Source organism: Heterocephalus glaber, unplaced genomic scaffold (assembly GCF_053883595.1).
Source record: "Heterocephalus glaber isolate CG9 unplaced genomic scaffold, H.glaber_assembly_v1.0 deba00001788, whole genome shotgun sequence".
NCBI lineage: Eukaryota > Metazoa > Chordata > Mammalia > Rodentia > Bathyergidae > Heterocephalus > Heterocephalus glaber.
Genome location: NW_028258471.1, coordinates 2,917,468 through 2,942,585, shown reverse-complemented (window position 1 = coordinate 2,942,585; position 25,118 = coordinate 2,917,468). Strand labels below are relative to the sequence as shown.

Below are 25,118 nucleotides of genomic sequence, written 5' to 3'. Positions count from 1 at the left end.
CATCCCCAGTAGAAACCTGTCAGCTTCTTTCTTTAGCTGTATGGAGGGTCTGTTTTCTCACTGCTAGATTAGCAGTGCTTTTCCCTTTGACACTCTGTTTCTTCATTGAGCACCTACTCTCAATTGAGTGAGACTGAGAATCTCTTGGTGTGTTTAAATCATTCTAGGCTTTATTATCTGTGGGGTATTTGTTTATGTCATTTGATTTCTATTAAAAAATTGGTTTATAGGGCTGGGGGGTTTAGCTCAGTGGTTCTGCCGCCTGCCTCGAAAGCAAGCACAAGGTCCCGAGTTTGATCCCCAGTACCAAAAAAAAAAAATTGGCTTATTTATCTTTTTTACATTGATTTGTAGAAATTCAGGCTGGCTTTGCACTCACTATGTAGTCCAGCAATCTGATTTCCTCAGCCTCCCTAGTGTTGGGATTACAGGTGTGCACCACCATGCCAGGCTCCTTTTTAAATTTTGAGACAGGATCTTGCTGAGTCACTGAATTGCCTAAGCTTGAACTTGTGATCCTACTGCTCAGCCTCCTAGAGTGTTGGGATTGCAGGCGTGCACCCCCATGCCCATCTAGCAATGTTATGCTTTTCTATATTAAAATTGTTTCATGGGAGTTAGGGTAAAGTAATAGATTGTCAATATATTATAATTTACATAATCATATCTAATGTTGTAGATTTAGATTGCTTCTAATTTTATTATTATAACTAATGCAACAAAAGTTACCTTAGTCTTTTTCCCTGTTAATTTTTTTTTTCTTTTTTTGGTGCTGGGGATCGAACTCAGGTCCTTGCGCTTGCAAGACGGGTACGGTGCCACTGAGTTAAATCCCTGGCCCTTTCCCTCTTAATTTTATTTTATTTTTATTTTATTTTTATTTTTTTTTGGTACCGGGGATCGAACTTGGGTCCTTGCTCTTGTGCAGCTGGCGGCAAAATCCCTCTTAATTTTAAACCCAGGGCTTTGCACATGCCAGGTGAGTGCCTTACCACTGAGCCACATCTCCAACCCAGACAGCAATATGTAAGTGTTGTATTGCATTTTGTATTTGTTACCTTTATAGGTTTCCTGTGATCAACCGTCACTGAAAGAAGAATGTAAAAGTGGCCAAAAGCAGGCACCTGAGTCGGAGGAGCCATCCACAGTCTCGGAATATTTCTTCGGTGATATCTTTATCAAAGTAGATGAAGCAGAATAAAACAGCCTTTGGGTTTTTCCTGTTCTTATTTTCTCTTTTCAATCTTGGATTTCTAGAGCCAGTTGGAACAACAAAGCAGTATTTAGAAAAAAGCATTGCTATTTTTTTTTAGGTCAATTTTGAATATTTAATGAACTTGATTTGAAACATTCATAATCAGTGGAAAACAGTGCTGAAGTTCCTCTCATTCTGGCTGATTGGGCATTTTGGAAACACCAACCAGGGGCAGCTGCTCTGAGAAATAGCGACTTTGTTTACATTTCCACTCTGCCTGCGCTGAGCACACCTAGCTACTGGGGACTGTTGTGGACAAATGTCTGGCTGAATCACAGTGCCGTCTTATTGGGAATTGATTGTATTTAACATTTAGCAAACTTCTTTTGTAAAGTTTTGTTCTGTTTCTGTTGCTTTTTTGGGGGATGATGAAGGCCCTTTCAGTGGCCTCTAATACGAAAGCAAATTGTGAATCTCCACTTTAGTATGTGACCCTTAAAATTTTTATTTTATCATCTGTCCGAAAAACATGTATTTTTCTGTTTCATGGTGATGTAACATTAGTCCTGATTGAAGAACTAGTATTTAAACTTAGTATTTATAAAAATGACACATCAAAGAGTTTATTTATTTTTAAATTTTTTTATTTAAAAGGATATTCAGTTTTAATTATTTTTACCCCTCAGATTGTGGGTAAAGAAGGCATTAACAAATTTGTATTTGTCTCATTTTCCTCTTTAAAGATATTTAAAATGATGTAACTCAAAATTTGGGGATACTTTTTTTTTTTTTTTTGGTCTTTTGAGACAGGGTCGCGCTATGTAGTTCAGTCTGGCTACGAGCTCACTGTATAGCCCAGGCTGGCCTGAAACTTGCAGCAATTTTCCTATGTCTGCCTCATGAGTGCTGGGATCACAGGCCTGTGCCACCATACCTGGTGATATATATATGTTTTGAGTACTTTTTTCCTCATAGTTTAGTATATAGATTTTGAACTGTGAATGTTTTTGCTTTTCTTCTATTTTAGATAATCTCAGGATTTTCATGAGGAGAAAAACTAATTCATCTATAAGGAAAATTTTCACAAAAAACTCAATCTCCTTTACATATTCATACTCCTTTTTTAAAACACCTATTTTTTTTTTTTTTTGGTACCGGGGATCAAACTTGGGTCCTTGCGCTTGCTGGGCAGGCGGCAGAACCACTGAGCTAAATCCCTGGCCCAATACCCCAATTTTTTGAAACATTTTACCTCATTAAATCCTGGTCAAGGAACGCTTAGACCATTGGCACAAGATATAAGCAGAAAATAAGACTAAGAAGTCAGCAATTACCAATATTAATTTAAATCATTTTACTTTTGAAATTTGATGCTTTACTCGTGTGCTATACACATATATGACATGTATGTAATGTATATATGATATGTATATGTTGTATATATGTATATATATATTTCAAATCTACCTGAGCAAATTTTTCCTGCAACAAATTTCTCAAAAGAGCAGATCTATTCTGATTCTGTTTGGAAAGCCTTCTGCAAGGTAATGTTGGGTTCCCAGGTTCCATGGTCTCTGGTAGCTCCTCAGCGCCTCCGTTTCATGTGGACCCAGCTGCAGCCGGTACTCGAATGGAGTCTGTGACTGGACTAGGTTGGGTTTGGCCCCTGCAGTAGACCATTTTCTTTAAGGTGCTGACAGCTGTGTATGAGTTCCTTGTCACTGAAATTCTGAGTTATGTCCACAGCTGTGTTGATTGCTTTATGAAATGATTGGTATTTCAATTGGAAAACTATTTTAAAGTCTAGATGATTTTAGTGTTTGTATACTGAAAGGATAGTGGCCAGTTTTCAGGCTCCTTAGTAAAGTGGACAGCAGCCCAGCGAGTCCCAACAGTGATGTTGACTTGCCAACAGTGATGAAACTAAATTCGCTCTTAGAGCCTCCCCCCCCGCCCCCGCCCCGGCACAGAGTCTTGCTCTGTAATTCAGACTGGCCTTGAACTCACTATGTAGCCCAAGTTGGCCTCAAACTCATGGTGATCCTCCTATCTCAGCCTCCCAAGTGCTGGGATCACAGGCATGCGCCACCACGTCCGGCTTCTTTTAGAGCAAATTTCTTACTTGTTGCCTTATAGTGAAATTTCCAATTTCACTTTACCATTGTGTTGTAAAGGAAGGTCTATAAATCTGAGTGGAAATTCTCTACAATTATGCATTTATTTATTTCATGTGATTAATATATCAAAAATCATGGAGTATAAATCATGCTATTTTAATATCCTGGTTTTGTAAATTTTTATGTCTTATTCTGAAAAGGTATTCTTTTGTCAGTGTTAGTGTGGGTGTTAGATTGCCATGACTAACCTATTATTTATCCCTGTATAATATTTATTTTTTAACTTTGTTAATGTCTTGACACACTCATCCACAATAAACTAGTTTTATGGAAGATACAATTTCTTACTCAGTAATGGATGCAGGGACATTCATTGTATAAATAATCACATCAGTCAACAAATTATCCTGTTATATCATTAAAATTAATCTTGGAAAAACAGAAACTTACTTAGCATATTTACCTTACATGGTGGAAATATCTGTGTTAAGTCTGATTGATGTAAAGATGTTATAAAAATTTATAAACCTTAAAGGAGATGTGATAAAAGGTGTTTATCTTAATTTTTTTCCTCCTGAATGCTTACATCTTAACAAATGACCAACATGGTGGTTTAAAAGCTTAATTGATGGTGGATGAATGAGGCACAGATAAAAGTAGTAATATCAACTGTTTACTACCATATCCAATACAAGTGACCATGTATATTATCTTGCTTAAAGAAGTCTTTGACAAAAAAGCAATATCTGTCATATGTAAATTTTCTTGTTTTAAAGAAAGCAGTTATGTTCCATAGATATAAATTATGTAAATAAAAGTTATTTTATACCATTTCTGTTGTGTTCTTTTCTTTTCAAAGATATTTGTTGGTTTTTTTGGTACCAGGGATTGAACTTGGGTCCTTGTGCTTGCGCAGCAGGCGGCAAAACCATCGAGCTAAATCTCCGGCCCTCAAAGATATTTGTATCAGTTAACCAAAAGTAGTTATAGTTTTCAGTTATAGTCTCTACTTTCTTCTTTTCATAAAAATATAACTGGAACTGATTTTTATTCTTATGTACTTGTTATAAAGGATTTTTTTTTTCTAATCTTGTAAAAATAAACTTTCCCTCACTTTTGGGGCATGTGAAGAGTTGCTTACTTTTTGGTTTATTTACATTTGAAATAATAACATTTTTAGGTATAAAAATCCAAGCTCTTTTTCTCCCCTTCAGCCCATTGTGTCTAAATACTACATTTTCTTTTTTTGGTACTGGGGATTGAACTTGGGACCTTGCGCTTGCGAGGAAGGTGGTGGAACTACTGAGCTAAATCCCCGGCCCCTAAATACTACATTTTCTTTATCCATTCATCTGTTGATGGAGATATTAGGCTGCTTCCAAGATTTAGCTATTACAAATTGTGCTGCTGTCAACATTGGTGAGCATACATCACTGTACTATGATCCCTTTAATTCTTGGGAAGATACCTAGAGGGGAATAAGCTGGGTCGAGTTGAGTTTCTGTTTTTAGTGTTTTGAGGAATCTCCATACTGATTTCCACAGTCCTTGTAGTAGTTTACATTCCCACCAACAATGTACAAGTGTTCCTTTTTCTCTTGGCCTTGCTAGCATTTATTACTTGGTTTTTGGGGGGTTTTTTAGAGATGAAAGGCTGCAGAAATGTGTATTGAATACAGTGCCAGGTTTATAAATAAAACTTATTTACAATTTCCATAGAGTTGGTCCCCCATCAGAGAGGCGGTTAAATCTTCAAACAGTTCATCTCAAGATTTACAGAAACGTTCAAGTACAACTCCTTTTCAAATAGCCATGGAGAAGGGCAACTTCAGTAACAAAAGAACCACCACCATCTTTGCTACAGAAGTGTTTAATGACATTATAATAGATTTGGAGAAAGAACATACACTCCACCCATGCCACTACTTTCTTACTCCAAGGGATAGACAGCAAAGAATTTCTGTCTCCTACAGGAAAACTTCAAGGGATTAAAAAAAATAGTAACTGCCAGCTGAAGGGATAGATTAAGACACATTAGTGGAAATCTAGTCACTGCCAGAAGGATATATATAGGGCATACAATAAATAATCCAAATGGTTAAAATAATTGAATGAAGAGTAGACTTGAGCAAATTTACATTCTTTGTTTAGGGAGAAGTTCCCAGGATGCTGAGGGGCCAATAATGTGCTATTCCTCTGATGTGACAGCAGCCCTAGGCCTACTGGACAGCCATTCATTACAATATTGTTACAAGTACAGTTGGACATGCCTTTATAAAGAATATAAAAATATGTACAATAGCTCATCTTCAATGTGTTTAAATTGCCAAAAGACACCAATTAAAGTGTGCAAAAATTTGTCTGAAAATCAGAAAAAGCCTTCCCTGGCAACAATGCATCAAAAGCCCACCTGAATATTGAGATCCATTTGCCTTGCTCAACACTTAACCCAAACAGATGGAGATCGAAACTATGAAAGGGTTTACCAAGTACTCAGCAGTTTCTTATGGCAAGTCTCAGGCTAAAGCAGGATGCCAGTTAAACTAATCACTTTTATATATATAAATATATGTATATATTTATAGTTAGAAGTAGGGGCAAGTTTACAGGAGGGTGCTGCAACATCAAGCTCTTTCTTCTCCCTAACTCACAGACTACTACCACCCAACTCCTGGGCTGGTCATGCCCCCAGATGCCAGGGTAAAGGCTAAAGTGGACTCTACCTCACCTCTGCTCCGGGCTGGAACTCAGCACTCCCTGCAGAGCAAGGTTTCTAGTTCCCACACAGGATCCTGGCCACACAAGAATCCTGTTCCAAAGGTAGTCTTTTAGGACAGACTGTGGGACTATGAAAATAGAGTCCACCCAGCTTCCAGAAAGACTTGGTAAAAGTACAGTAGGAGCTAAGTCTTTAAAAACAAACAGCCCCCAAACCCCCTTGAAACTACCAAGAGGTCACTGACCCCAGGCCTGAGACTGGGCCCACAACTGGGCTGTCTGACCCCCTAAGAGGTTTCTCTTAGGTCGTAGACTTATTCAGAGACCCTGCAGTACTGCCTATCACCACAAGAGAAACTCCCAAGGGATTCTTGGGTGTTCCTCTCAAAGATTCAAAGAATCGGGGTCAACCTCTCCTCTACCAACCATGAAGTCCAAGGACTGGTAGCAGCTGCACAGTGGCAATGAATCCTCTCCACGGCTCTGACCCACCCCTCTGGCAGAAAATCTAACAAGCTACAAAATGCCAGAAAGACAGGGAGTAGGAGAGGGAGGAGATGCCAAGGGTCTGTATAAATCAGCCCAGAATGCACCCACTTGGCTGCCAAGAGCTCATCACTGCCCTGCTAGCAGCCTGCCACCATCCCCTGGCGAATTAAAACCACCAGCACAAACACACAGAACTCAAATCTCCTTGCTAATAAGATACAACCAGTTAACACCCTGAAAACTGCACATCCAGCCTTCATTTCAAAAGAGCCCTGCACTAAATGCAGGATGCTTGTAAGGGGGCTTTTTCAATGGACCAATCCCACTGCAAAGACCAGTACCAGGATTCTGGGTTTTGATTACAGGTTTATAATTAGACACAAAATTCACTCTGGGTCAGAGTTTTACTTTCAAGCCAGAGGCTTAGCATTAGTTCTACTTGAGGGGGGAGGAAAAAAAAAGCAAAAGTCAAGCCAACTTTAAACAAAAACAGAAAAAAATAAAAGGAAGCTAATCATAAACTCTGAATCAAGGTGGCTGGTAGTCTTTTAGGCATGAAGAGACTGGCTTAAGAAAGTACTACTGCTTCTACCACACATGGCAAGGATTGAATTACTGACACACTAAATCATGTCTCTTCTAAAGATGGTCTCGAGTAGTTACATAAAACAGGTAATCAGTAGCACAATTGAGAAGAACCCCTAAATACATGCTTGAGAAAGTGGTTTTTTCCTTCAGTAACAGCTCTACCACCTCAATAGATTAAGTTATCATGATTTGCCTCCCCCCTCCCCCCAGAGAAAACGCAACTAGACTTATGTTGTTGATAAATATGGTAAAGCGATCAGTATGCACCTGTCTTGAGGCAAGGTTTTAAGGCTCAGAGGTTGGTGCTGGGATCTTGGGAGGGAGGGAAGCCCAACACTGGGCTGTGGGCACTTAAATGTACACTGGCCTCCCCTCCAAGTGCCTTGTCCCCTTTTAAGATCTCAGCTTTACAAAGCATTTAACACCATTTTAAGTTAATGTGTTTTTTTTATTGGAAAAAAAAAGACTAGCATTTACAATTTGGAATGGATATAAATTGTAATTTTTCAAACAGCAATGTTGATGGTTGTGCTGAAGTCTACAGCCACAGCCTACACTGCCGGCTCCAAGTCATGGTTCGGAAGGTTTTAAAAACAGAGTCTAAAGATGCTCCCTTGTAAAAGATTTCTTATTAAAAATGTGTGTGAGTCTGACAGTCTGACACCCATTTCACTAAGTACAATGCAGACATTGCTAAACCAGCATGAGCGGGCATGCCACCACGGTGTCACTGCCACCATGGGTCGGAGCACAGGGACATACAAGAGGACCATCCTGCTACTGGGGCTACCTCTCAGCAGTTTATCCTTCACCCATTCTCTGTATATCATCTTGAGGTAAACCAATTTTAAATGTGTTTGTTTTCAGTAAACCAGCCGTGACAAATTTATACTAACAAATTGAACTTGAACCCATCTGAGTAGGTTTTGAATTCATTTTTCATTTTTCAATTTTAATACAAATGCTTGACTGTGCTCAATCGTCAAGCTGCATGCATGAAAAACTGGCCAGCCCAAACAGTGTATTAATCATTAGCAAATGGAACTTTAAGGAGTCTACTGAGTGCTTCCTTATCATTAAGGTAGTACAAGTATTTATATTGTAAAACTGATGTGTAGCTTGATCTTTAGGGGACAGGACCACCAACCAATACATGCAGATTTTGTGTGTGTGGACAGAAGGTACTTTTGACATTCAGTTTTGCTATATAGAAACAGAATGAATAAATGAACTTTTTTCTTTTTTTTTGCAAGAGGTAAGTAAAAGATTCAATTTGATTCTTCTAGAGGGGAGAAAAAGTAGTTGAAAGTAGGTCTTCATTTTGCAGTCATCATCTGTACGAATTCTTCATAGTTGACTTGTCCATCTCCATCAATATCTGCTTCTCTGATCATTTCATCTACTTCTTCATCTGTTAGTTTTTCTCCTAAATTTGTCATGACATGATGTAGCTCTGCTGTACTGATGTAACAGTTTCCATCCTTGTCAAAGACTCAGAATGCCTCACGGATTTCTTCTTTGCTATCTGTATCTTTCATTTTTCTAGCCGTCATAGTCAAAAATTCTGGGAAGTCAATGGTGCCATTACCATCAGCATCCACTTCATTGATCATATCCTGCAGTTCAGCTTCTGTTGGGTTTTGACCCAGTGACCTCATGACAGTTCCTAGTTCCTTTGTTGTGATGGTGCCATCACCATCTTTATCAAATATGGAGAAAGCTTCCTTGAATTTAGCAATCTGTTCTTCAGTCAGCTGATCAGCCATGGTGGGAGCGAAGGGAGGAAGACCCGAGGGAGAGAGGGTGGATGCACCAGCACAAGGGCTGCAACTTATTACTTGGTTTTTTGATGACAGCCATTCTTCCTGGAGTAAGATGGACTCTCAGTGTTGTTTTAATTTGCATTTCTCTAATGGCCAGAGATGTTAAATATTTTTTCATGTATTTATTGGTCATTTATACTCACACTTCTAAGAAGTATCTGTTCATTTCAGATGCCTTTTTTTTTGGATTGGGTCTCGTATTTTGGGAGGGTCAGATTATTTGGGGGCTTCTTTCTGTATTCTAGATATTAGTTCTCTGAGGAGTAGCTGACATAAATTTTTTTCTATTCTGTAGGTTGTCTTCACTGCTGTTTGTTTTGCTGTGCAAAAGCTTTTTAATTTGACACAGTCTCATTTTTGATTTTTTGTTATTTCTTGTGCAGTTAGAGTTCTGTACAGAAAGTCTTTGCCCACACCTGTGTCTTCAAGATTTTTACCTAATTTATCTTCCAGCTCAAGCCTAGTTTCTTTCCTACCTACTGCTTCCATTATACACTGGAATTCTGTTGGGGACATCGTGTTTCATGGTTCAGCAGATCACATGACATCTGGTATGTGATGGGCCATGCCCTAGGTGAAGTCTTTAGTGTCTAGCAATATTCTTATGGTTTGTGTCTAGATGTCCCCCCCAAAGCCTCATGGGCTCATAGGTGGGGGGCCTTCCCGAGGTGGCTGGATCGAGGGTGTGTGAATATGGATTAAGGGTGTTTGATGTCTGGATTAGTTCCCGAGTTGGTTTAGCATAGTTCTGGGTGTGGCTGAATGGGTTTAGTGAAGAGGGAAGCCCTACCCTGGGTGTGGGTGGCACTGATCAATAGGCATTAGCCTAGATGGAATATAAATTGGGCAGAAGGGAGGCAGTGTTGCCAGAAAGTACTGAAAATGTCCGAGAGAGCTGGGTGTGGTGGAACAGGCCTGTAATCCCAGCACTCAGGAGGCTGAGGCAGAGGACTGCCTGGAGTTCGAGGCCAGCCTGAGCTACATAATGAGATCTTGTCTTAAAAAAAAGAAAAAGAAAGAAAATGTCCTAGAAAGAGATAGTCTCTTGCCATTTTATCTTGGCAGGAGTTACGGGATATGAAATGGATTAAAGGAGTTAGACCAAGGAAACCAAAATCTAAAACTGCATCAGATTAAATGGATAAGTATGGATACCCTTGCCAGGTATGGCAGTCATTTCTTCAAAGCTGGCCGCACAATATCTCCATCCTTCTGTAAGTGGGCTTGATACTTCTCATTGGGAAGTAGAATCTGTGTCCCCTTCCCATGAGTCCAACAAGAGTTCACCAAAGTGATATTACGTGACTTCCTAGGCAGAGTTATAAAGTGGGAACAGGAGGGCCAAGGTTCAACTGTGTACCCTAACCCCCAGCTTCCAGCTGGCCTTGATTTATTTATTTTTTATTTTTATTTTTTGGTACTGGGGATCAAACTCAGGACCTTGTGCTTTCGAGGCAGGCGAGGCGCCGCTGAGCTAAATCCCTGGCCCATTTAATTTTTTTTTCTTCTTTTTGGTACGGAGGATTGAACTCAGGACAAGGCAGGCACAGTGCCACTGAGCTAATCGCCATCCCTCTATCTAGCCTTTAAATAACTCTCCCTCAGGAATTCTAGATCTTCTCCTTCCTCTGATGCCACAGTTGTTTTTGATTATTCATTCAACAAACAGCATTTATCATATGCAGGCCCTTGACTGGACACAAATCAAAGAAGACGACTCTGACAAGATCCCAAGTTAGATGAACTACAGGAGCCAAACAGTGTGAGCTGAGCTCCAGAGAGGTCTGGTCAAGGTGTAAAGAAGTAAATGGGTCAGAGAGGGCTTCAGGGAGAGGAGAGCCCTGATCCACGCCTTAAAAGATCTGTCTCAATTCACTGAGAAGCTCACATGGCCAGTGTGGCAGTGGGAAGGTGCCCTGCATGGAGGGAAAGCATTTTTCTGTTGACCATCAGAGGCATACACTGTGTACATCCAACCTTTGGGGTTCAGCGCCTGCTCTGGTGGTTGCCTTAATGCGGTGGGCTCTTCTCCGTTTCCTGGGCCCAGCGGTGCTTCAGTCTCCATCCATACTCGGTGCCCCTGTGAAGGGGCTTTGCTCAGCTGCCTCCTTTCCCAGCTGCATTGTTTCTTTACTGTATTCTGCGCAGTTCAGCACTATTCATATGGTCATTTGTATTATTTTTTATAAGAACCCTTAAGTCTAGAACTAAGTTTCCTTCCAGGAGGTGGACACACCTTCTCTACCTTGCTCATCCTTTTTGTTCCTCACCCTATACTCTAAGCAAGTTCAAGACACTTTTATAGTGTTCTTTATTTATTTATGGCTTTTTGAAACAGGGTCTTGCTGTGTGGTTCAAGGCCAGGGTCTCACTGACCTTGAACTCACTATGCAGCCCAGGCTGGCTTCAAACTCATGGCAATCCTCCTGCCTCAGCCTCTTGAGGGTTGACCACGCCGCCTGGCTTGTTTTTAATTTTTGTGAGTATGTTTGAGGTCCTTTATTTAAGACCACAATTCTGACCCAGGCGTGGTGGCGCCTATCTATAATTTCAGCACTCTGGGAGGCTGAGGCAAGAAAACAAGGTCCAGCCCAGCCTGGGCAACTTAGCGACTTAGCAAAAACCTGTCTCAAAATAAAAAATATAGGGGGTGGGGATGTAGCTCAGTGCGAAAATCCTGGCTTCAACCCACAGTACAAAAATAAATTAAAAAACAATCACGACGCTGATGTCCACAATCTCTATCACATCGTGAAAATAATCAGAAATGTAAGACCCCTGGGGCAGGGGTAGAGGCTTGTTGTGCTGTCTGCGCTCCTATGATGGAAGAGATTCACCAGTGCTGTCAAAACGGTGACCGTCCTGATCGGAGTAGTACTGATGGACGTGTGAGGCTCTCTCAACTCTGAGCCACGACAGACCGCTCAGCTCTGGGACTGCTCTCCAGGGCTCGCGATGGGACGGGACCTCGCGGGGCTGCGCTTCTATCCCTTATTGGTTGGGTTGGGAGACGTGGCTCGCGGTGCTGGCCTATGATAAGCGGCGCGCGTACGTGCGAGGCGAGCGTGAGAAGCTGGCCTCCTGGGTTGTCGCTGCTAGAGCGTGAACTGTGTCGCCCGCCTCCTGGCGGGTGCGGGCCGCCCACCCACGGCACCCTTGGCACCCTGCGCCGCCATGTGGGCCGCCCTGAGGTCAGCCCTGCAGCCCTGGGCCTGCGCCGCTGCCTCTCGGCCGCGCACCTATCACGGGGACGCGGTGACCTCGCTGGGCTCCCGGCCGGACGCGGGCTCCGCCATGTACCAGGTGGGCAACGGCGGGGCGGGACCTGTCCGCGGACGCCTGGGCAGCACTGGGCCCCCTGGAGCTCTGGGCAGGATGCTGGGGCGCACGGGGTGCTGTTGAAGGAGGACGGAAGAAGCGTCCCAATACATTTCAGTTCACTTTTCCAGCTTGTGCTGTACTTTGTCTCTGCCTTAGCATTGTCCGAGGAATTTGTTGCAGATGAGTTACCTGAGCCCCACTCCGAACCCTGAGTCTCTAGGGTGGAGTCCTGGTGTTTGCTTTTTTTTTTTGGATACTGGGGTTGAACCCAAGGCTTTCTCACTGAACTATGTCCCTAGCCCTTTTTTACTTTTTATTTTGAGACAGGATCTTGCTGAATAGGTAGGTTTCTCAGGCTGGGCTCGAACTTCCAATCTTCTTGGCTCACCTCCCAGAGTGCTGGGATAACAGGCCGTCGATGAAATTCTTGGGAGACAGAGGCAGCTTTGGGAACCACCTGACCTCTCACTGCTAACAGTGGGCTGTGGCTACCTTAGTTACATAGTTCTATTAGCAGAAAATACATACCCCACAGTATCTTCGAATTGAGAGGTTTCACAAGGTCAAAAAAACAAAAACAAAACAATTCAGCTTGTCAAACATCGGAGCTGGAAAATTTCAGTCTCTCCCTTGGCTTCTAACTAACTATACAGATGACATCTAAATTGTGCAAATAGCACACAAATATTTTGGCAGAATGTTGAATTCAGAAACAAAGAACAGTGTCTGTGGTCTGGGCACATATTTTAGATACTTGATATAGACGTGTGGCAGCGGGACTCTTAATTTTGTGGGGAAAATGGACTAGAGCTGGAAACTGCGGTTTGTGGAGTGCTTGTGTGTAGCGCTTGAAAGGTGATGGATGACACACAGCTGTAAGTAGGAGGTAATGGGTTTGGTGGATCTTGATTGGGAAAGAGCTGGCCAGGTTCAGGTTGCAGGGTGAAGGTGAGACCATACAAACCAAGAAAAGGACAAGAACACAGGCACTTAGGTTATTAAGGTGGATGAGCTGGCCATGGTCACACACCTGTAGTTCCAGCACTTGGGCAGGGGATCCGAAGGATCACTTAATAAGCCCAGGGGTTTGGCAGCAGCCTGGGAAACAGTGGATCTTGTCTCTAAGTAAAAATACAAGAGAGAGTGTGAAGCCTAGGGAGTTACTGGTAGGACACAGAATTCATGGACCAAAGGTCTTGGATGCAAAAGCCCCATTCAGATTTTATTTTGCAGGCTGTCCACTAAAATAGGGGAGAGGTATGATCCTGTGGGTACCACACCTGAGTGTGGTGGCGATGTGGAGGGTGGACTGTGGAGAAGAGAGACTTAGGTGGCAGTCCAGAGAGTTGAAGCGCGGAGTGTGGCGGCCCACGCCTGTGATCCCTGAACTCCTGAGACTGAGGCAGGAGGATCCTTGTGAGTTAAAGGCCAGTCTGAATGACATAGGGAGGCCCTGTTTCAAAAATAAAAGAACAAATTTCAAAGAGATTAGGTTGGTTTATGAAGGATTGCCCTGGAGGCAAATTGTAGCAGTGCTGGCTGTGCCCTGGTGAGATCTGGTGGGCGGGGCCTTGCTTAGATACTCCCCACTCTAATGGGCAAAGGTCAGCTCCAGGGGATTTATGGTTTTCTTTGGTCCATTGGTTGGTTAATAATGTCTTGTTCAGTTTCGATATATTTGTGAATTTTCCTTCTATTGATTTCTAGTTTCATTCCATTGTGATTGAAACAGGTGCTTCAGATGATTTCAGTCTTTTTAAACTTTTTTTTTTGGTCTTTTGAAACAGGGTCTTGCTAGGTAGTCCAGACTGGCCTTGAACTCACAGCAATCCTCCTACCTCAGCTTCCCGAGTGCTGGGATTTATTAAGATTTATTAAGATTTGTTTTATGGCCTAACATGTGGTCTGTTCTGAGAAAGTTCATTGTGCCCTGAGAAGTGTGCAGTGCTGTTGGGTGGTGTATTCTGCATGTATCTGTCAGCTCCAGTGGTATGTTGTGTACTTCAAGTCCTCAGTGTCCTTATTGGTCTTCTATGTGGTTGTCCTATCCATTGTTGAAAGTGGGGTATTGAAATCTCATTATCGTAGAGCTGTTTCTCCCTTTAGTTCTGTCTTTGCTTTGTGTATTTTGGAGCTAGACTGTTTGATACATATAAGTTTGTAATTATCATACGTTCCTGGTGAATTGACTCTTAGTGGTATAAAATGTCCTCCTTGGCCGCTTGTGGTTGCTTTTGAGGGAAAGTCTGTTTTGTCTGCTAACAGCACGGTCAGTGCTGTTCCCTTAGTTACTGTTTGTTTGGAATATCTTTTTCCAGCCTTTCACTTTCCTTCTCTGTATATCCTTAGACCTAGAGTGAGTCCCATAGCATAGAGCTGGATCATGTTTTTTAAAATCCATTTTGCCAATATGTATCTTTTTATTTGGGGCTTTAATTCATTTATATTTCAACTAATTGCTGTTGGGAAAGGACTTATATTTGGCATTTTGTTCTTTGTGTGTCTTATAGATTTTTTTGTGTCTCCGTTTTTTGGTCCTATTATTCTAGCTTCCTTCATTTTGGAGACAAGATCTTGCTGCGCAGTTCAGGCTGATCTTGAACTCACTGTGTAGCGCAGGTAGGCCTCGAACTCATGACAATTCTCCCACCTCAGCCTCCCAAGTGCTGTCATTATAGGCATGCACCACAAGGTCTGCTTCCTTCAAGTTTCGTTGATCTGTAGTGATGTATTTTGATTCCCTTCTCATTTCCTTTTTTTGTCTGTTCTCTAGCTATTTCTGTTGTGGGTACTGTGAGAATAGTGTGTAGCATCTTAGAGTTATAGCAGCTATAGCTGGCTGTTTTGAATTGATACCAGCTTGATGTATCTGCATACAAAAACATCCTTTACAAGTCTATCCCTCACCTTATGTTATTGATGTTACAGATTACAACTTGGTATACTGTATTGTGTATTTGGTAACATAGCTCTATAATTACTTCTTATGAATTTGCATTTTTAAATCCTGTAGAAAATAAGAAATGGAGGGCCAGGGATTTAGCTCAGCAGCACCGCACCTCCCTTGCAAGTGCAAGGTCCTGAGTTTGATCCCCAGTACTGGGGGGGTGGGGGGGAAGAAGAAAGAAAGAAAATAAGAAATGGAGCTGCAAACCAAAATTACAGTAACACTGGTTTTTATATTTGCTCAGGTACAGTATTTACCTTTACTGAAGATTTTATATGGCTTTGAGTTACTGTGTAGCATTTTTTTCGTTTCAACCTGAAGGACTCCCATGAGTCACAGTCAGCCTCTATCTCTCCTGGAAATTGAACCCAACAGTTTGTACATGAAACACTTGATCACTTCTACCACTAAGCTTCATCCCCAGCCCTTTAAAAAACTTTATTTTGAGACAAGGTCTCACTAAGTTGCACAGGATGGCCTTGAACTTGCAGTCCTTTTGCCTCTGCCTCTCACTTAGCTGGGATTACAGGCACACACCACCATTACTGGCCCATGAGCATTTCTTAGAGAGCTGGCCTGATGTTCATGTTGATTTTTTCAGCTTGTGTTTATCAGAGATGTCCTTATTTCTCATTCATGCTTGAAGGACAGTTTTGGTAGGTATAGAATTCTTTATTGAGTTTTTTTTTTTCTTTTTCTTTCAGCACTTTAAATGTCTGACCTTGTTGCTTTCTGGCCTTCAGGGTTTCTGCAGAGAGATCAGTGGACAAAAATCTTATTGCAGCTCCCATGTGCACGATGAACTATTATCTGCCTTGGTGTTTCCCAGGTTCTTTTTGTCTGTTTTTGACAGTTTGATTATAGTGTGCCTTGGTGTGAGTCTCTTTGAGTTTATTCTTGAAGTTTGTTGAGATTCTTGGATTTGTAGATTCAGTATTTCCTCAAATTTGGGATGTTTGCAGTCATTATTTCTTCCAAGAGTTTGTCTCTTTCTGGAACTCTTATAATCTGTATATTGGTCTCATATTGGTGGTATCCCATAAGGCCCTAGGCTCTGTTCACATTCTCTCTTTCCTGCTTCTTAAATTCTATAATTTTATGTCTTTTCTTTGAGTTTAGTTTGCTAATTCTTTGTTTTGGCTGCTCACATTTGCTGTTGGGCCCCTGAAGTCCATTTAAAAATTTTGATTATTATATTTTGCACGTTTGTTGTTTTTCTTTTGAGACAGGGTCTCACTCTGTAGTTCAAGCTGGGCTTGAACTTACTGTATAGCTCAGACTGGTCTCAAAGTTACAGTGATCATCCTGCCTCAGCCTCCCATGTGCTGGGATTACAGGTGTGCACCACCACACCTGGCTGGAAGAATTTTGAACAAGTAATGTACCCTACCTACCTCATGGGCTAAGAAAGCTGACTGTATTTCATTGGTTAGAATTTAGTCACATGGCTGTGGCTGTCTACAGAAGGAGCCTGGGATATGTTACTTTTTCTGGTTGGGCATGTTGCTGCCTTGAATAAAACTGGGATTCAGAGGTGAGGGAAGACAGGAAGAAGGGATATGAATTAGCAGCTGACAGTGTCTGTCTTTGATGATGAACAGCCTTGGAAGAGTGGGGAATGTTGGCGTTTTTTTCTTTTTCTCTGCCAGGTCCCTTGCTACTTTCCAAGTGACATCTGCACACTGCTGTGGTGCCAGCTGCTGGTGGCCAGATGAACAGCATGCGCTGGTGCCGGGCTCTGTTTCCTGGAGACAGCGTTTGCTCCCACAGATAAAGGGATTCCATCGTGGCTTGAGAGAGAGTTCTTAGCTTCCTCTTTCCTGTCATGATCTGGAAAAGACCCTGTGGCGAGAGGGGGATATGTCTCTCACCAAAGCCTTGCTCTTTGTCTGCTCCATCTGCACTGAGTGAAATCTCAGGCGTGGAAGTTGTAGGGAGGCCGGTGTTTTTCGGTTTGAGTTGCAGGTTAGAGTCACCTGAGGAACTTTTAAAGCTCCTAGTGCCCAGGCCACACCTGAAACCTATGGCATCAGGCTTTTGGGGGCTGAGGACTAAGCATCGGTATTTTTTTTAAACCCATCACTTAAAAGCCTGAGGCAGGAAGAACACCACGAGTTCTAGGCTTGTCTGGGCTACATAGTGAGACTCTGTCTTAAAAAGAAAACAAGGAAAAGCTTTCTGCTGAGGAAGCTGTAGTAGGTAGCACTGGAGTTTAGTTCCCCAGGGATGCTCAGGGGTGGCCCTCCGTCCCTGGGCACAGGTCTTTCCCCCAACTCCACTCTTTTGGGACAACGCCAGGCAGCGCAAGGGAATGTTGCAGAAACCATGGCCTCAGGAGCTCTCAGAGCTGTAGGAAACAGGAAATGTGAAGCCGTATGGAAAAGACTAAATTTACGCCAGGAAACTGTTTGGCATTCTGTCACATAAAAGAAACTAAGTAACCAGAGATGTTAGTCACATTCTTGGGAACAAAATATTAGTGGGACAATTTGAATTTCAAAAAATAGTTAGCTATATAAATATTGTTCTGAAGTAACATGGTGACCAAACAAAATTTAAATGTACAGAGGTAAGAAATGAGTCCCCTCTACTCTTTTTTTACTTCTCACTGTTTATATATTTTTTGTGTACTATTTAGAAAATTTCTGAACATCAGCTGGGTGTGGTGGCATACACCTGTAATCCTAGGACTCAAGAGGCTGGGGCAGGAGGATTGCAAGTTCAAGGCCAGCCTGGTCTACATAGTGAGTTCAAGAACAGCCTGAACACAGAGTGAGACCTTGTCTCAAAAAAAAAAAAAAAAAAAAAAAAAAGAAAAGAAAAATCAAACACATGCAAATATAGAGTTCTTTTTGTTTTACTGGAGATTGAAACCAGGGCCTTCACACTGAAATATATCCTCAGCCCTTCATTTTTAACTTGAGACAAGGTCATGGTGAGTCACTAAATTGCCCAGACAGGGCTCAAACTTGTGATTCTCCTGCTTTAGCCTCCCAGATGCTGGGATGACAGGCGTGTGCCATCATGGTTGGCTTTAGTTTTTTCTTTTTAAAAAAAGAAATAGGATGTATTTTTTCCTCCTGGGCTGTTTTTAAGTGTCATTTGTGATTAAGCAAGTATGTATTGATTGGAGTTTTAGGTCAGGAAAAAATAAGTTGATATGAAAAAGCTTATATTCCTTAAAAGAGGGAAAACAAGTGGAGGTCAGGTTCAACAAATGTTGACAGAACAAAGATGTTAAAGTGGGTAGGAGTGGCCGGAAGAGGCAGCAGGGAGGTGGGGAAGCGAATTCTGCTGAGGAGAGCGGTGGGTTGGAGAGGGGCAGAGGTGCAGGGGGTGGAATTTATCCTCCCAGCCGGGGAGGGAGTGCGTGGGGCGTGGCCTGTGAGGCCGCAAAGGCCTGGCGTGGGGCTGTTCCTTCCCGAGCCTCATTTGGTGGAGATCATTGCTGTCTAATATTCCTGTGCCCCTCATCCTGTTTCTGCTGTAGGAGAACTACGAGCAGATGAAGGCGCTGGTGAGTCAGCTCCGGGAACGCGCCAAGCTTGTGCAGCGAGGTAAGCGGCTTTGTGTTCACCCCGTGCCTCCGTGGAGGGTTCGCTAACATGTCTTTACTCAAGCTTAGTGGTTTCAGGAAAAACCAGGAGCATGAAGCTCCGACCCTTGAAACTGCATTGGTTGAAAGGCAAGTGTTTTATTTTTTTCTTGCCCCAGGCAGCCCTTGATAACTTTGGGAGTGGGTGGCCTGCCACACCCTGCTGCACACTCGAAGTCACTTATTACACCTGCGAAATGGAGACACTGTCTGGACACCTGCTGTACTGTTGTGTAGGGAGTAAGGACAAGAAAAGCCCTTTCCTGCTGAGGACAGACACATGGTCTTCTGAGTCCTTTGGGCTGCGGGGGGTGGCATCTGACGATGTGGAGGCCGCTGTGGAGGCTGCGCGTGGGTCAAGCTGGCTGAGCTCGCCAGGGCCTCTGCTCCCTGAACACGGGCACTGTTTTGGGGAAAAGTAGCCATCCAAATTCACCAGTGCTTTACTTTTTTTTTTTTTATTTCAGAGCACTGCACTGAAATTTTTTTTCTCTTAAACTAAAACATTTCGAGTTCATTAGTCATATACTACCTACTAAGTTAATTTCTAGTGGATTTATTGCTGATTAAGGAAATGTGATTTCCTTAAAACTTTGTAAATAGCCCGCTTGCCTGCTTTCCTTTTCTTTTCTTTCTTTTTGTTGTTATGCTGGGGATGGAACCCAGGGCCTCATGCATGCTAGGCAAGCATTCAACTCCATCTCTCTTTCTTCTCTTCTCTCTCTCTCTCTCTGTCTCTTTCTCGGTATCCCTTTTCTTTGTTTCTTGTTTTATTTATTTATTGGTACTGGGGATCGAACTGGGGATCTTGTACTTTTGCGGCAGGCGCCAGAACCACTGAGCTAAATCCCTGGCCCTCTTGTTTTATTTTTTGAGACAGGATCTCCTGATGTAGTTCAAGCTGTCCTTGAATTCACTGTGTAGCCTGCGTTGACCTGGAACTTGAAATGATCCTCCTGCCTCAGCCTGCCGAGTGCTAGGATCATAGGCATGAGTCACAATGCCTGATTTATGTGTTTTATTTTTGTTTTATTTTGTTTTTTTGGTACCGGGGATGGAACTCAGGACCTTGCGCTTGCGGGGCAGGCGGTGGAACCACTGAGCTAAATCCCAGGCCTCACACTTGAACTTAAGAGTAGATTTGTTGCTGCTACTCCGCGACGGTTGTGCCATGGCGGATGAGGAGCTGGAGGCGCTGAGGAAGGAGAGGCTGGCTGAGTTGCAGGCGAAACACGTGGATCCTAATGATGCACAACAGGAAGCAAAGCACAGGGAAGCAGAAATGAGAAACAGTATCTTAGCGCAAGTTCTGGATCAATCAGCCCGGGCCAGGTTAAGTAACTTAGCACTTGTAAAGCCTGAAAAAACGAAAGCAGTAGAGAATTACCTTATATAGATGGCAAAGTATGGACAGCTAAGTGGGAAGGTCTCAGAACAAGGTTTAATAGAAATCCTTGAAAAAGTAAGCCAACAAACAGAAAAGAAAACAACAGTTAAATTCAACAGAAGAAAAGTAATGGACTCTGATGAGGATGATGATTACTGAACTAAAAATGTTTAGAGACTGACACTTAATGGAACAATTTTAGGGCAGAAGTTAAAATCTGTTTAAATGTTTACTTTGTTTTGTCTATATGCCTTTAAAAAAGTAAACTTATTATGCAAAATAAAGTTGTTTTAGTATCACAGAAAAAAAAAAGAGTAGAATTGTTAATAATAGGTATTACTCACTTTTTTGTTGTTTTGGTACTGGGGATTGAACTCGGGACCTTCCACTTTCGAGGCAGATGGGGGCACCACTGAGCTAAATCCCAGGCCCAGGTGTTACTTTTAAACACACATTTCTTCTTTTGACTTAATAGATTACTTAGAATAGATAGAAAAGAATAGTAAATGCTGAAGATCTTGGTCTCTGTCTTTTTATTACAGCATTTAGCTTAAAAAATAAAAAAATCAGTGACGTCCATTAAAAGTTACCATGACCCAGACATGCAACTCAGAGAGGGATGGAGGAGGCATGGACCTCAATCTTCATATGATGACAATTGTTCCCATCCTACCTATGAGGGTGATGGGAGGGTTAAAAACAAAATGATTTTATAATGCTCCTTCATTCAAGTAACAGGTGCTGTACTTGTCATATATTAAGAATATTAGCTGAGTGTGGTGGCGCACATCTATAATCCCAGCACTCTGGGAGGCTGGGGCAGGAGGAGCACAAGTGCCAGCCTAGCCTGGACAGCTCAGTGACTTAGTGAGATCTTGCCTCAAAAAAAAGGGCAAAGACGGGCTGGGGATTTAGCTCAGTGGTTCTGCCGCGTGCCTTGAAAGCGTAAGGTCCCAAGTTCAAGCCCCGGTACGAGGGGGAAAAAAATTTCTAAGCAGGTTGGGCCGGGGATTTAGCTCAGTGGTTTCGCCGCCTGCTGCGCAAGCGCAAGGACCCGAGTTCAATCCCCGGTACCCCCCAAAAAAAAGCACACAAAAAAAGGGCAAGGTGCTGGGGATGCAGCTGAGTGCAAAGATCCTGGGTCCAACCCACCTCATCCAGTACTGCAAAAAAAGAAAAAGCCCTGTAGCACTGAGTGCTGTGGAGGATGGTGAGGTCTGCCAGGCCCTGGGTGAAGGCTGGTCCAGGAAGGTGGAGTGGGGACAGGAGGAAGGACAGCCCTTGTCTTCGCTGTTGTGCCATGAAAATGGGTATTGTACAAACATAAAAATATATACATGTTAACTTAAAATAGTTAAATAGTTAATTTTAAAATACTCATAGAAATTTTTAAAAATAGAGAAAAATATAAAGAGAAAAAACATTTTTTCTTTTTTCTTTTTCTGCGTTGCTGGGGATCAAACCCACAGCATTATGCATGCTAGACAAATGCTCTACTACTGAGCTACACTACTAGTCCTAAGCATACATTTTTTTTTCTGGTACTGGACATTGAACTTAGAGCCTTTGCACTGAACTATATCCCCAGGCCCCCCTTTTTAAAGAGATTTTGGGTCCTGCTAAATTGCTAAGTTGCCCAGGCTGGGCTTAAACATTCGGTCCTCCTATCTGCCTCCTCCTAGAGTGCTGGGTTTCCAGGTGTGTACCATCATACCTGGCTCTAAACATATGTTTTGATGCACCTCAAGGAAACTTCATAATAAGTTTTAATAGCAAAATGTATGTGTGTCTTTGTTTTTGTTTAGAGGATTTTGCGTATCTTACTGTGGGTATTTTCTTCTGTGATTTTGCTCTGTGAATGCCTTTCCTTGCATTTGGCAATGATTGTATTCAGATTTAGGGAGTACTCACGTCTTTTTTTTTTTACCCTATCACTGTAGAATCCGGACGTCCCGATTTTTCAGTTCACGCAGTTTCCTAAATAATGTTCAGACAGGAAAAAGGGGCAAGAGTTTCATAAACTCTTGACATTTTTCATTCAATATTATTTGTGATAAATAAAATGGTTGACACGAGTTAGGTAACTTTTATGGGTTTTTTTTTTTTTTTTTTTTTTTGTACCCGGGATTGAACTTGGGACCTTGCGCTTGCAAGGCAGACGGCGGAACCACTGAGCTAAATCCATGGCCCTAGATAACTTTTACAAATAAACAACTGGAAATTGAACCCAGAGGACTTTGCGCTAAGCTATATCTCTGGGCCGTTTTATTTTTCATTTTGAGACAGAGTCTTGCTAAGTCACTAAGTTGCCAAGGGTGAGCTTGAACTTGTGTCCCTCCTGCCTTAGCTTCCCAGAGTCCTGGAATCATAGGCATGCGCTGCTGCACCTGGCTCAGATTAGGTAACTCTTGTCCTCTTTGTTTTTTTATTTCCTTCTCAGTGCTACCTCTGCTTTTGTTTCAGGTTTCTTCTCAGGGTTGCGCTGGCTTTGATCTCCCTGTCCCTAGCTGGATGTGTAGGCTGCATGAACACTGACCTGAAGTCAGCCTGCTGAGTTATTCATGCTAGCCAGAAATAAGGGTTTGGATTAGCTCAGGTTCATTGAAGGGCTCAAGTGTTTTGATAAATTCAGAAGTGTTTTGTTTTTAATGCCAGGCAGTAACTTTATGAATATACAAAAGTAGAAATGGTTTTGGTGGCTTAATGAGCAGAAGAGAAGGCTTTCAGGGTTGTGGAAGATGCTTGAAGACAGGAGCCAGACTGTGCCCTGTGCTCCTGTGGTGCTCACTGTGAAGTTGGCAGCCTGGTCTGCGCCTGGCCTGTGCCCTGGGTTCAGGGCAGTGACAGGTGAGCAAGGTGCTAACGTTCCTGAAAAGGCCGGGCCTCCCTGTGTGGAGTCCAGGGAGTGGAGATCATCACTGTGAGATGTGGTAGGACAGACGCTAAGGGTCCTCATTTCCTGTCGCAGTTTAGACACCGGAGCTCCTTTCTGCACTAAAGTCCGGGGAGGGTGACAGTATGCGTGCCACGGCTTCTTCTGGCCAGAATTCACCGAAAGGGTTGCTGTCTTCAGCACTCTTGCCTAAGCACTTCTTACTCAGCCCTGTGACCGCTTTCTCCTCCAGCTTACCTCTTGTGCTAGCTTTCCCCCAGGCCTCGCTTTCCTCAGAGTGCCAAGTGGCTTGTATTTCTTCTCCTGTATATTTTAAAATACTTTATTGATTATACTTGACAGGCAGTAAAATACCCCTTGAAACCATTACCACAATCATGATAGTAAATGTGTTCATTGTTCTCAGAAGTGTTCTCTGCCCTTTCAACCCCTCCTCTAACCCCTTCTTTCCTCTTTCTCCTACCCCTAAACAAAAAGTTTGACCAAGTTTTCACTCTCTTGTCATTTAACTCTTTTACTCCCAGAAATACTTTTATTTTAGTATATGTGCTGCCAAATCGAGCACAATTATGTTTATTTTAAAAGATTAGAAGGTGACATGGTTGTGCGTGCCTATAATCCCAGCATTCTGAGGGGCTGAGGCAGGAGGATTCAAATACGAGCCCAACCTGGACAACTCCGTGTAGCTCAAGGTGAAGGCCCTGAATGAAGCCTCCTAGCTTGCTGCACAATTTAAGCTGTTCACTTTGTCTCCCCTTCTGTGGCGGAAGCTCTTTACTCTGTTCCCTGGGATCAGAGTATGTGCCACCATGTCCAGCCACAATGAACTATTCAATTTGAATTGAGCATTAAGTGTTTTTGTGGAATTATGTTAAACTCAGGCCATGTTTGATCCTATGTCCATCCAATATGATGTAACCATGTTTTTCTCATAGGAGGCAGTGAAAAAGCCCGAGCACTTCATACGTCAAGAGGAAAACTGTTGCCCAGAGAAAGAATCGACAGTCTTATCGATCCAGGGTTGGTACCGACCCAAGCGCTAACTAAGAATGTTCTCTGTCCCATGGTACTGTTTGTCAGACAGTGTGGTAAATAGGGGTTTTGAGTTCTGGTTGTTATCGTAAGATTGAAACAGCAGCTGTGTACTGCACACCTCCTGTGCATCAGGCACTGTTTCAGGCTCTAGGGCCACAGCAGGGAGCAGAATAAAGTTCGTGCCTCCTAAGGTCCTTCTGAGGACCCAAAGCCTTAGTGTTTAGGAAGCCCTTGCAGGAGAGCCTGGCACGTGGTAAGTGCCACATAGTGCTGGCCGCTGTTCTTTTTCTGTTAATAAATACATTTGTACAACACTTTAAGTACCCAGCATTCTGTCCTGTGAATACACTATATAAATTCTCAAGACATTCGCATCAGATTTTGTTGTTTTGTAGATTTTGTATACAACGTGCATATTTGAGACTGCCTCATAAAAAACATCCTTTTCCTTGTGTAACCATTTAACTATATATATATGAATTGAAGGACATCAGTTCAAAAGCTCTCCTTTCCCCTCAGGTCTCCATTTCTGGAGTTGTCCCAGTTTGCAGGGTACCAGTTGTATGGCGATGAAGAAGTCCCCGCGGGTGGCATCATCACTGGCATCGGAAGGGTATCAGGGTGAGCCTCCTACCTGTGCTCATGTGCAAGGGTCAGGAGAAAGGTTGGGATGGGAGGCAGGCATGCAGCGGTCACTTTGCATGTCAGCACGCAGGTTTGTGCCAGCAATGTTTAGGACCTGAGTATATCCTACTCAGGCCTACAGGAGAGCCCTTTGTGGAGCTTTTTATTTTTCTCCAGTACTATGCATTAAACCCAGGGCTTTTTTATTTTGAGATAGGAGCTCAACTAAGTTGCTCCATTGCCTGGGTTGGGCATGTAGTTGAAATCCTCCGACCTCAGCCTCCCAGGGTGCTGGGGTTACAGGTGTACCCAGCCATACCTGGCTTCGTTTGTGGATCCTTACAGACAAAAATCAAAAGGAGAAATCCTGGCAAAGATCCCTGGGAT

General features: G+C 42.7%; 2 protein-coding genes and 2 pseudogenes across 18 annotated transcripts in view; 3 read left to right on the top strand and 1 right to left on the bottom strand.

Moving 5' to 3' along the window:
* Bdp1 (BDP1 general transcription factor IIIB subunit) overlaps positions 1-4,145 on the top strand; it is a 112,695-nt gene extending 108,550 nt beyond the window's left edge. For all 13 annotated transcript variants that reach the window (XM_021250701.2, XM_021250697.2, XM_021250699.2 and 10 more), the window contains one exon: positions 1,067-4,145. In XM_021250701.2, the coding sequence (XP_021106360.1) occupies positions 1,067-1,201 (135 nt within the window). In that variant the 3' untranslated portion in view covers positions 1,202-4,145. The remainder of the gene's footprint in view (positions 1-1,066) is intronic.
* Positions 4,146-8,176: 4,031 nt separating this feature from the next.
* On the bottom strand, positions 8,177-8,927 carry LOC101708912 (calmodulin-alpha-like; annotated as a pseudogene).
* A 3,049-nt stretch (positions 8,928-11,976) lies between these two features.
* The window catches only part of Mccc2 (methylcrotonyl-CoA carboxylase subunit 2), a 63,792-nt gene continuing 50,650 nt past the window's right edge, over positions 11,977-25,118 (top strand). Inside the window, exons 1-4 of one of the 5 annotated variants that reach the window (XR_015448062.1) lie at positions 11,977-12,232; positions 18,688-18,754; positions 24,008-24,092; positions 24,627-24,728. Coding sequence is in view for 4 of the 5 variants with exons in the window: in XM_021250680.2 (XP_021106339.1) it covers positions 12,104-12,232; positions 18,688-18,754; positions 24,008-24,092; positions 24,627-24,728 (383 nt within the window). In the remaining variant the exon portion in view is untranslated. Of the gene's footprint in view, positions 12,233-14,804; positions 14,870-18,687; positions 18,755-22,448; positions 22,581-24,007; positions 24,093-24,626; positions 24,729-25,118 lie in introns of those variants that run through there. The other 4 variants (XM_021250680.2, XM_004872851.3, XM_087203176.1 and 1 more) reach the window with 4 other exon arrangements.
* On the top strand, positions 19,834-20,482 carry LOC101709870 (programmed cell death protein 5 pseudogene; annotated as a pseudogene).